At 46.8% G+C, this 12685-nt stretch overlaps 1 protein-coding gene across 5 annotated transcripts in view; it reads left to right on the top strand.

Annotated features, from left to right (window-relative positions):
• Window positions 1-12685, top strand: part of Ttc23 (tetratricopeptide repeat domain 23) — a 98937-nt gene that overhangs the window by 72683 nt on the left and 13569 nt on the right. For all 5 annotated transcript variants that reach the window (XM_059273078.1, XM_059273070.1, XM_059273073.1 and 2 more), the window contains exons 8-9: window positions 5767-5894; window positions 10504-10653. In XM_059273078.1, the coding sequence (XP_059129061.1) occupies window positions 5767-5894; window positions 10504-10653 (278 nt within the window). The remainder of the gene's footprint in view (window positions 1-5766; window positions 5895-10503; window positions 10654-12685) is intronic.

The following is a 12685-nucleotide window of genomic DNA, read 5'->3' as shown; positions in this document are numbered from 1 at the left end:
TGTCCTCAGATCTTACAGTAAGTTTAACCCCTCAGCTACCCACCGTGTGGGGTCAGATGTGTGGAAGCAGTGAGGAGTGAGTCCCCAGACCTCCCCTGTGACCCCTACAGGCTCAGGGGTAGCAGCATCCGCTATGGTCTCAATGCTTCAGTCACTTTGCGGGGTGAAGATCAGGCTAGGACTCCTCCTTTTCAATTCCTTGGAGTCCTTAAAGCCTTTGCAGTTAGTATAAAGACTATTTCCTGACACTGTTACCAAAGAAAATTAATTGCCACCTTGTCCCTGGAACCCTCCCACAGAATGAGGCCGTCCTTACCACCCCATCTCCTGTCTCAGAACAGCCTCGGAAGTTGAAGCCTAGGTGGACTGGAATTTATTTTAGTTAGAAGTTCCTGACCAGGGCCAGAGAAATGGCTTGGGGGGAAGAGTGCTGACCACCGAGCCTGATTGTCTGAGTTTGATCAGAGGGGAAGGGTGCTGACCACCGATCTTATTATCTGAGTTTGATGGCGGGGACCCAAATGGTAGAACAACTCTTACAAGTTGTTCTCTGTCACAGTTGTGCTGTGGCACATATACCCACGTACACATAAATGTTCTCTACACACACACACACACACACACACACACACACACACACACACAGAGAGAGAGAGAGAGAGAGAGAGAGACAGACAGACAGACAGACAGACAGACACAGAGACAGAGAGAGATGGAGAGAGAGGCTTTTTTTGTTTGTTTTGTTTTCAAAGCTTCCTGGCATCCAGTGGGCCTCTCTGCAGCCCTCCAATCTCTGGCTCTTTGAAGAAAGTTTTCTCTTCTTTTGCCTGTGTGTGAACTCTCCTTGCAAGTCTGGCTTCAAGTCCCCAGATGGAGCTATCTGTAGAGATGGTTAAAGGTTCCGTCCATGTCATCACTCCCTCCCCCTGCTGGAACTCACAGACAAGCCAATCCCTCAGCTGGGGTGGGAATGGGAGGAGATTTATGGTCCTGGCTCACCTCCGCCATCAGGGCTCAGATTTACCGGCTGAGTCACGCACCCATGTTTCAGAGAATGACTTCATCTTTGCCTAGGCCACCGGCATCAGGTTGCAGAGGATTCTAGAAGTGCTTTTTAAAGTTAAGGGCGGCCATATGCTAGAACATCGAGCTGCTTGCTCGGCTCTCTGTGAAGTCATGCTCAGCTTCGGAACACAGGAACATGCTGGGAGATGGCTTCCTGTCCAGAGGCCATGGCTTCCTGTCTCTCTGGAAAAGCTCTTGTCACTTGTTCCAGATGAGTCTGGGGTGCCTATCCTCCCCGTCCCGGGCCCGGAAAACAATCTCTGTCAGGACATGGCTCCTCTACAGTGGACCAGCATGCACTTTGCTCTCTCCTCAAAGACCAGCCATATAACCACGGTTTGCAGTTCATCTAGGGCCTTGGAGAGGACAGAGAAGTCAGGGTCTTGCAATAAAAGAGTTTTCCTTTATCCCAGATAAAGACAAAATACTTTAGACTTACAGACAGGGAGATTGTCACTGTCAATGCCTGGGACCTCCCTTTGTCCCTGTGTTCCAGAATGCCCTGTGAAACAAGGGTCCTGACATGTCATTACAGATGTGGTCAGCTTGCCTGTGAGAGCTGCCATCAGGGACATTCTGTTCCCTAGCTTTACTTTTCTCCTTTGACTAGAGACCTTCCAGGAACAGACCAAGGGCAGGGAGTGCTGGGGCTACTGTCCTGCACCACTAGACCTGCCCATCTGTAGCTGAAGTTTTCTCCAGTCCTGCCTAGCCCACAGACCCTGCAGCCACTTATAAAATAATCACTCAGAAGCTTATATTAATTAAAACTGCTCAGCCATTAGCTCAGGCTAACTATTGGCTAGCTCTTACATTTAAACTAACCCATAATTCTTATCTATGTTTAGCCACATGGCTTGGTACCTTTTCTCAGTTCTGCCTTCACATCTTGCTTCCTCTGTGTCTGGCTGGCGACTCCTGACTCAGCCTTCCTTTTCCCAGAATTCTCCTCTCTGCTTATCTCACCTATACTATACTTCCTGCCTGGCTACTGGCCAATCAGCGGTTTATCAACCAATCAGAGCAACACATTCACAGCGCACAGAACATCCCACAGCACCCATCCAACCTCAGAGGGCTGGCCTACAGTCTTCTGTTGGTTTCCAATTAGCAAGAAAATAAAAATATCAAGTGCCCTCCACTCCACAAACCCAGTCACATTAGACTTAGAATGTTCCATGTTACGCTTTTATCTATAAAATAAACGCCATACCATCCCCAACACCCAACACCATCATCAATTATCAGAGTGAGTCGGTGTTGATACTTTGTTTGAAGGATCAGCAATGAATAAAGAGTTGACATTTTCTATGTGGGAGAACTTCTTTCCATAGAACTTGGGTACTACCACAGGAATGCACCTGCTGGTCTGGGAGAAAGTCGGGGATGTCCAGTTCAGTTACTGTTGATCCACTTAAAGAGCCTGGGATGGGGACATGCCCAGGAGACAGTGGCAGGAACCCTGCTCCTGCCTAGATCCTCAAGGCGAACCTCGCACATGACCGCACAGGACCTGAGTCCTCTGCAGCCCTGTCGATCTGGAAGACACTTTCCCCACGTGTTTGCTTTTGCCCTCTCTAAAGATCTCACGGAAGAAAGGGATGTGCTTGGGTCATTTCTCAGCACCCAGAACCCCACTGCAAATTTCAGCCATGTTCTCAGAGCTCTCACCCTATGCAGGTTTGCTTATCGGCAAATAATCTGAGGCTTCTGTCTTCGGGTCAATCTGTCTGTCCATTTTAATTGCGTATCTGTCTGTCCAATGTTCATGTTGGCTGCCTGTTACTTCTGATGCATCTGTTTTTCAGCTAACATGAGAGAAGGCGATAGCTACAACCATGAAAACCAGCATGAGGTGCTAAATAAATGTAAGCCTTTAACTTTAGTGACAGTGTTCATCACTGTGGAGAACCATAGCCCTTTCCCTCTGGGTGGACAGACTGAAAGCCTCCCTCTGCTCAGACCTGTGCAGTTGTGTTCATTTCCATCTGTGGAGGCCCTCGATGCCTATATCTGCTCGTGCCGCCATAACAAAACACCATAGATTAGGTGACTTAATACTTCGTTTTCCAAAACCCTGGAGATTGGGCAGCCCTAGGTCAAGGTAGGGCTGGCTGCTTCCTGGTTCACAGCCAGCTGTGTTTCCCTGGCTCTTCACACAGGAGAGAGTCAAGGCAGCTGTCCAGGGTCCCACTCACAGAAGCACATGTCTCATTCATGAGGGTTCCATCCTCACAACACAATCACCTCTAAAGGAGTCTCCCTCGAAATACCACCACCTTAGAGGTTAGAATTTTAACATGAATTTGAGGGGGGGCCAACATTTAGAGCACAGCTCTGGCTGTATTTGTTTTCTTTCTCTTGTTTACCCTTTAAAACTTGTTCAGTTCCAAACTAGTGTAAAACATGGATCCAAACAATACAAACTTTACAGGTTATATTTTCCACATTAGTTTTCTTCTGTTGCACACAAAATTTGTAGTTGTGGGGCTAGAGATAGCTCCGAGGATGACATGCTCGATAGGAAAGAATAAGGAACCAGGTTTAGACCTCCAGCACCCACGTAAAAGCCAGGAATGGTGGCCCTCAACCATAACCCCAGCAGCGGGGCCAGCGGATCCTGGGGCTTGCCGGCCAGCCAGTCTAGCCAAAATTGGAAAGCTTCACAAGCAGTGAAGACCTTGCCTCAGAGTATTCTAGAAATAATGAAGTGGGGAATGATAGAGGAAGATGCCACAGTCTCAGGCCCTGGCCTCAATCTACGCTTGGGTATGGATGCCTCCACATATGTATACACACACACACGCACACGCACACGCACACGCACACCTCACACATAAACACAAGTATATTCTAGTTATTTAAGTGCCTGTTGATCAGCTTCTGGCTCTGTAGGTCAGGTAGCTGGCACAGCAGAGCTGACTTCTCTGCTCAGGCTACAAACAAGCAGCCAGCCAGCTCCCTTGTCATCTAGAGCTCCGCCCTCTTCTGGTCTCTTCCCTGTTGTTAGCAGATTTCGGTTTCTTCCAGCTGTGGGACTGAAGCCCTTGCTTTCTTGTTGGCCGGTGACTCTTCCAGGGTCCTTGTCCATGTCACAGTGGAGAACTTCTTTCCTGTCACTCCGCCCCTCTAAAGCTTCTGAGATGGTCCACTCTCTGCCACTGTGACTAATTCCTGAGATAGACCAGTTAACAGGAGGAAATGTTAATTTGGTCCGTGGTTCAGAAGTCTCCATTAGTGTTGCTTTGGGCCTGCAGGAGGCTGAACACCATGGCAGGGAAAACTACTCACCTCGTAGCAGCCAGGAAGAAAGGAGAGAGAAAAGAGAGGAGCCAGGGTCTCAATACTATCTTCAAGTGCACACCCTCAATAACCTGATTTCCTCCTGAGGCTCCCATCTCTTAAAGGTCCCTCACCTTCTAACAGCTCCACAAAAGGAAAGCAGGCCTTTAGCATATGAGCCAGGTGTGGTGGTGCACACCTTTAATCCCAGCACTCTAGAGGCAGAGGCAGGTGGATCTTTGTGAGTTCAAGGACAGCCAGGACTACACAGAGAGACCCTGTCTCAAAAACCAAAGCAACAATGGCAAAAGCCAGTGTGATCACGTTGGGCCCGAGGGATGATCTCGCTCTTTAAAAGCCGGCAGAGACCTATGATCTCACATCACACGCCTTTGTGCGGAGAACTTGGCCTTGGGGGTTCCTGAGTTGATTCTTTCCCTTTGACTGTTAAACTTCAGCTCCCTGTTTGCCACAGTTTGGCTACATGTCCTCCCAAGGCCCCCTGGGTCAAAGGCATGGTCCACAGCCTGTGGCGCTATTGACAGGTGGCAGAACCTCTAGGCAGTGGTGCTGGAAACCCAGCTTGTCCCTGACTCTCGTCACTTCTAGTTACCATGACACGTTTAACGTTGCCCGTCACATCACCAGAAGCAGCAGAGCCACCGGGTCACAGGCTGAAACCCCCAAAAGTGTGAGCACCGTTAACCTTCCCTCGGTGTGTGCTGATTTATCTCAGGTATTTGTTATAACAACAGAGGGCTGTGCGTAGTCACAGCTCTGCTTTTCCTCCCCTTTTCATTTCCCATGGCCACGGCCTTCCTTCTCTCACCCATTTATGTAAAGCTATTTTTCCTTTATACATCAGTGTGTTTAAGAGTTTAGAATGGTTGCGGTTCTTCCTCAGTAGAATATCAGCCAGACTGTCTAGGTTTTGTTTGGTTGTTACGTGTGTGTATGTGTGCTGTGTGTGTGTGTGTGTGTGTGTGTGTGTGTGTGTGTGTGTATGTGTGTGTGTATGTGTGTTATAGAGATATATAACAAGATTACAGTTAGAGTCCATAAAATATATGAATTGTGAGGAGTGACTGATTTCTAGGCAGAGATAATCATTTATCAACATGAAGCTACCCTAGTGTGTTCAGGCCTGGGACAGTCCTCTGCCCCCAGAACACTTTCTGTATCACCAAGAACACTAAAATGTCTGAAAAATAAGAAAAGTAAATTGCCGTATCCTTCTGAGGTGAAAACAGTTTCTGCTAAAACAAGCAGATTAACGACCACAGGAGAGTCTCGTGAGCTGGCCTCTCCTACCCAAATGCTTATTTTTAGACGTTTTACCATCACTAACAGAATATTTGCTCCATCTCTGCTTCGGATCTTCGAGCTATTTTCAAAATTGTTATTCTATGCTCTTTTCAGATGTGGCCGAGCAGTATTTTCAGGAAAGCATGACTCATATGAAGGATTCCGAAGGAGCAGGAAGAACCAAGTTCCTTTCGATTCAAGATGAATTTTGCAATTTTCTGCAAATCACTGGACAAAAAGAAGTGAGTTGACTTTAGATCACAGTTGTCAAGCTATTCATAGGGGATGCCAAAGACTACTCCTTCAGTCTTCAAGCATCTATTAAGCACCTAGTGTGTCCAGGGCATGTCCTAGCCTCTGGAGGGACCCAGATAAATAAATCAAGGAACCATTCACAGGAAATTTCTCTTAGAAACAAAACTGTGAGAAAGTAAGTGCTACATCCAACTAGAAAAGATCACTAAGGACTGAAAACTTTGAGAACTCAGCGGGCAAAGCCTACTCACTGCAGCCCGTGGATCTAGCCGGGATGGTGTGTGGCAGTCAGTATGGCCAATTCCTTTCTTCTTCTTTCGGGTATTGAATGGAATGTTCATATCTAATGAAAACCATACAGCACAGAGGTTTCAGCTCAGTCTCTTTACTGATGGTCCATAAAGGCATGCTCGACGTGGCTTAGAAAAATGGAACAACAGGGGCTGGAGAGATGGTTCAGTGGTTAAGAGCACTAACTGCTCTTCTGGAGGACCTAGGTTCAATTCCCTGCACCCACATGGTGGCTCACAACTGTCCGTAACTCCAGTTCCAGGGGACCTGACACCCATGTGCAAAACACCAATGCACATAAAATTTAAAAAATTAATTAATTAAAAAAAAAGAAAGAAAAGTGGAACAAAACCAGAGCTTATACTTATCAGAGCTTATATTATATTAAAAAAACAGTTTACCTGTTCTCTGTAAATCATAGCAGCTCCAGAAAGAGGTTTGGGGTGTGTGTGTGTGTGTGTGTGTGTGTGTGTGTGTGTGTGTGTGTGTGTGCAGTCTAGCACAGCAAATCTTGGAGATGAAGATGAAAAGTGGTGTTCCTGTGTTGTCTGGAGAGTCCTCCCTACAGCGCTGTCCTCATCCTCCATCTCTCTTCTCTCCATGAAGGAGTGTGAGCTTTAATTCTGCGTTCATTCAGTTTGTCGGGCCGGAGCAGATCCACAGTCACTCTAACAAACAGTGTTTCACTGTTCTTCTGAATCACTTGACCAAAGATAGAGGGCCCTGCCAGGGCCTCAGGTTCCCACTCACTCCACCTTGCTCCTGTGGGGACTTCGCAGGCTCCGCATTTACCTCGATTTCCCTAACACACGCGTGGTTTGACACTGCCCTCCTACCATGCATCATCTCTTGTCAGGGACACTCTAGCGGCTTCTCTTTCCCAGGGGCTGCGTCCCTGTTTGCACATGTCTAATCTCTTCAGAGTTTGAAAGAACGCCTGATCAGCGAGCATTCACTTGGTTCCCCAATGAACCGTAACGCCCTCGCGGCAAAGCTGACGTGGCCCTTCCAATGTGGAGATTCTGTTGACATTTCTAGGCTCACTTTGTTCTTCTCCCTAAGCTAAATTCCTGTAATGACAGCTTTTTCTGGTTTTAGTGCATGCGTGCCTGTGTGCATGCTCATGTGTGTGCAGGTGTGTGTGCACGTATTTGCACACATGTGGAGGCCAGAGGACGAGCTTGGATGTCATCCTCAGGGATCCTTTAAGACAGGGTCTTTCATTGGCCTGCAGCTCACCAGTTAGGCTGGACTGGCTGACCAGCAAGCCCCAGGGAACCTTTTATCTTTGCTTCCTGGTTCTGGGATTGCAAGTGCATGCCGCCACACCTGGCATTTTTATGTTGGGTTCTCGGGATCGAACTCAGGCGCTTATGCTTGAAGGTACTTTTCAAGACTGATCCGTCTCCCCAGCCCATACTGTCTTTTCTAACAATCCCCGCCTCCCACCCCCCATGGCTGGTCTCTTCTTTCATTTCCTTCTGGTAGGCCCTCCCCGATTCATTCCAGGCCAGTGCCATCTATCCTGCAGCTCCCTGCTTCCCTCCCTTGCCGGCGTTGGACTCTTCTGATTCTTTGTTACAGAATCCCACGGATGTAGTGGAATAGTTGCAGTATAAATTTATATAGATATTTAATGTTGCTTGTAGAACCAAGCTGAGTTCTGTGAGAGCAAGGACCTTCTTGCTCACGGTGGAGTTAATGGATTCGGAACAGATACCTGGTTGTTGACCAGCTGACTCTTACCTTCCACGGTCCAGGTACTCAATCTTAGTTCCCCTTCCACAATCCAGGTACTCAATCTTAGTTCCCAGCCTTCCTGCCTCTGTATACAGTCAGCTGATGCCCAGCGTTGCTCCTGATGTGTCTCACACCAATCAGTAGTCTTGGTTAAAGGATGTGCCTTGCTCTCCCAGACTGCCCTTGGAGAGTTTAGCAAACTGGCTCTTTCATTCCAGAATCACTCCATGCCCTTCTGTGTTTTTGCAAGGATATGAAAGTAGTCCCTTCCTTAGGTACACACGGCCAATCCAGGGCACATTGTTGACAGAATACAACATGGCCAAGGAGTCAGCTCTCCTTCTCCTGCCAGGTACCCCTGCAGTGGCCCAGCCTGCCCAGCCAGGCATGGTGGCCTCATGTTCTTTTTACCCTGGCTTGCAGACCTCTCACCAGGGGATGTAGCAGGAGTGTCCATCGAGAGCTGGTCCTATAAGGACCCTGGCACAGGTGAGCGTGATGTCTCACCTAAACCATCCCAAATGTGGTTACAGCCTATTCACAGGCTGGCTCGCACCGACAGCAAGGTAACCTCTGGGGAGGAGATGATTTTCACAGTAAAAAGTAAGTGAAGGCCACTGTGCTGCAGACTAAGATGTTCTGTGAGAAAATACAAACCTCTGTCCTTTGCAGAAGCTAAGCATCCACCAACCTTGTCTCCCTCTTCCTCCCTACATGCTTTGCTATGGCCAAACCAGTCTACTCAATAGCCCCGACACAGACTGTGTGCTTCTCCTGGGCTCTCGGGTGCCCGTGCCCTCTTCTCTCATCTAAAGCTGAATAATTCTGGGTTCTCTCCATTAAGTGTTCCTGTCTGCTTCCCGTTGTCGTCAGAACATGCCTTTTAACTTGCTACACATCCACCCCTGGTCTCCCTAGTCAGCTGAAGCAGCATTAAGGGCTTCATTCAGGAAAAGGACCTCTGGTACTTCTCCCCATCGCTGACCGGCTTCCCAAAAGCCCGGCAGTCAAATCCCCTGGGAAAGTCACCTCACCCAACTCTTGCTTCCGTCTAAGTCTAAGGGGATGGGCACAGGTAGGTCTGCATGGCGACCCTAGACCTTTGATTGCTTTCATGAGCCATACCTGGCAAGTTACACAGTCGTTTTGCCTAAGAAACTGATTTCTGCTCATCACCACCTTTAGTGTGCCAGCCCTAAACCCTAACTCATGTTATTACCAAAAAGGAACAATGTTCTTCATTTACACGTCTGCCTGTCTGTGGCGTACGATCAGGAAGTGCACCCACCCCCTCCCCTCTGTGCCCCAGGGCTGTGCTGTGGGAAACCCTTCCTGTGGCCCTCCCTGGCTTTATTTGGCTGTTGAATTCAGCGTTCGTGCTGTGCAGTCATAACTGTGTTCTCATGTGGAAGATCTGGAAAGAATTTCAGGATGTGTTCGAAGTTCAGACTTGCCCCCTGTGTGTCTTGGTATCTGCAAAAATGAATAATCAGGAAATACTGTTTTCTGACCAACTCATATTTTTCTATTCCATGTTGGTATAAATAAATAGGACAAGGCAAACAAAATGTGATATCATGTTCCATGGAAATGTTTACTTTTGGCTTCCTAAGCATTCTCTGCAAGAATAGACAGTCCGGAAGCATGACCCACAAGTGCAGCCTCGTTTTTCTCTTATGGGAGAACAGTGGTGTGCACAGAGGGAGAAGAGCATGGGCCTAAAGGGGCTAGGGAACAGATTCCAGCTCCACCATTGATGAGCCCTAAAGGGGCTAGGGAAAAGATTCCAGCTCCAACACTGATGAGCCCTAAAGGGGCTAGGGAACAGATTCCAGCTCCACCATTGATGAGCCCTAAAGGGGCTAGGGAACAGATTCCAGCTCCAACACTGATGAGCCCTATAGGAACAAGAAAGTTCTCATCTGTCGCTCTGTGCCTTGGCCTCCTCCTGGGTCAGAAGAAGATGAGGTTATATATATATCAAATCCGATCACACAGAATCTGAGCCCCTGACACAGGTTCCATGCAGCCTGGCTCTGCTCCTGCTGCTCACTGGGACGGACGGAGTCCAGCCGTAGCTCACAGTGTCCGTGCTGCTTTCTCTCTTCAGCATTTGTACCTTCTCTCCCAGATAGGTTGTTTATTGCCTCCTGTTGAACCAGAAGACAGTGCCCCAGCTCTTCAGAGTAGTCTCTAAAATGTTAAATATGTATCAAGTCACGATCTTTCCTGAGAGGCACAGATCTTAGTCAGTCCTTGAACTTTTTTTTTTTAAAGATTTATTCATTTCTGTCTTGTGTGTGTGTGTGTGTGTGTGTGTGTGTGTGTGTGTGTGTGTGTGTTGCTTCATGTGTATCTGTGTACCACTTGCATGCCCAATGCCTGCAGAGGCCAGAGCAGGGCAATGATGGATCTCCTGGAAATGGAGCTACAGAGGTTGTGAGCTACCGTGTGGGTGCTGAGAGCCGAACCCAGATCCTCAGCAGCCATAGCAAGCGCCCTTCACCACCGAGCAATCCTTTGAACGTTTAAACCACACAGCATTCATTTTTGTCCTTTTCTCAGAGAGCAACCATGATCCTGAGAGAGTCCCTGGAAGCCAAAGTAGGAGCATTTGGTGACTTCAGTCCGGAGGTGGCAGAAACATACCGGGTCCTGGGCAGGGCAGAGCTGGCACAGGGCAACCACAACGGAGCATACACGAAACTGAAGAAGGTAAAGCTGGAGCCAGCACCGACACAAACGGGGCTCTCCCTCACTCTCCCTAGCTCTCCCTAGCTCTCCCTCGCTCTCCACATCCCGTTCTTTCCCTCCTGCACTGCTGTTCAGTGAAAATTTATAATGGCTCGTTTGGGTAAGGTGGCATCACTTTTGTGGTAGATTGAAGCGAACATTTGGGGGTAGAGTAAAAGAGTTCCTCTAAAATACATACATCCAAAAAGTGAATTATCAGTCATGTTTGATCATGCAAATATTTTTAAATTTTTCATAGTATAACTTACCAAGCACTTCTCGTTATTATGGTCTTTCTGCATACCCGGTTCATGGAGGGATTCTTCTATGTTTGTTTCCTTCTGTTCTTCTTTTGAACCTGGAGTTTTTTGTTTGTTGGTTGGTTTTTTATGTAGCTGGTATAAGGTCTCATGTTACCTCTTTCCCAAATACTTGTAGCAGAAATGCACTGAATACTGGCTTGTCCGTCACCATTTCATCAAGGAGCCCAGTCCCAGATCCAGACTTAGGATGACACCCCACACACTAAATTCCCACATGCACTGGAGCTTGTTTCTGGATTTCTGTCCCATTCTGCTAATCTCCTTTTATACAGGTGCCAGTATCTCACATGTTCAGTTACAGAGATCCTGTGGAATGATTTAATGTGAGACAGGACAAGACAGCCCTCGTGGCTTTCCCCGTAAAACATCAGGGGTCTGGAAACTTGACAGTTTTTCTACATGGTTTTTATAGCTATGTGTGTATCCTATAAAGAGTTTATTTTTATTAAAGTATTTATAAATAAATTTTGGGAAAACTGACGTCCTTATGATGTTGAGTTTTCACCCAAGAGCAAGGGCTGCCATCCCGTTTATTCATGCCTGCTTTGTGTCTCTCGTGAACATTGTCAAGTGTCCCGTCTCTAAGTTATGCTTGTTTTTAAGTGTATTTCTGTGCATTTTATTATTACTAATATAAGTGGAGATTTATTCATTAGTACGTATTTTTACTTATCTTTGTATATCTAAGGATTACTGGGATTTCTGCTTCAATTTATAACCTTTCTAGCCAGCTTAGTTTTTTATTGTTTGGATTAATTTGAACACTGATTCTCTTAAATTTTTTAGAGTTCCTGTTATATCATCTGCAAATAGACATAATTTTACTTTATGTTTTCCAACTCCATGCTCCTCACTGATTCCCTTTATCTGGATGCTGTGGCTCACATGGGCAGCACAGTGGTGGACAGTAGTGGGGATGACGGGTCCCCTGTCTTCTTCCCAGTCTTACAGGGAAGGACTCCAGGGACTCTTCACTAGAGAGATGCGGACTTTGGAACTAAGGTCTATGTATTTTATCACGTTAAGACCTCTAGTTTCATGAGTCTTTTTAAAATTAGAAATAAATGTCAATTTTATCAGTTTTTTTCCCCTAGCATTAGCAGAGACTCATCACGTGAGCCCTCCCAGATTCAGTTTGTACAGTGTATGTTATTGTCATGCTGAACCATCCTTGCATTCCGGGAATAAGTCTTCCCCCATGGTCACATTGGATTATTTTTCTAAACTGGTGACAGCTGAGTCTCTCTTATACTATCATAATAGAATGTCGGAGGCTGAGGAATCCCTAAAGAATAAAGGCTAGGAAGCTGAAAGTCAAGCAGCTTACATCTGATGGTAACCTTTCTGTTTTGTTCCTTCAAAGGCAAACAAAACAAACAAACAAACAAAAAACAGAAAGGCAAGAGACAAAGGGGGAAGAAAAATGAGGTAGACTGAATTCAGTCTTCTCAATGAACTTACTCCTAAGATAACAGCACTGACCCAGTCATGAAGGTGGAGCCTTATTGGGACTCCCTCCCCAACCATGTTCCTCTGGGAGTGAAGTAATTTCCAACCCATGCTTCTCAAGGAAAACTGTCAAATCATAGCGGATGTAGAATCTGCTGGCTAATATTTATTTTAGGGTCTTTGCACTGATACTTGTATGCCAGATTTAAGTATCAATGTTGTTATTTGCTTCAGAAAAATAA

This window comes from Peromyscus eremicus, chromosome 1, assembly GCF_949786415.1.
Source record: "Peromyscus eremicus chromosome 1, PerEre_H2_v1, whole genome shotgun sequence".
Lineage (NCBI taxonomy): Eukaryota > Metazoa > Chordata > Mammalia > Rodentia > Cricetidae > Peromyscus > Peromyscus eremicus.
Note: the sequence above shows the minus strand (reverse complement) of the source record. Positions and strands in the feature narration are given on the sequence as shown.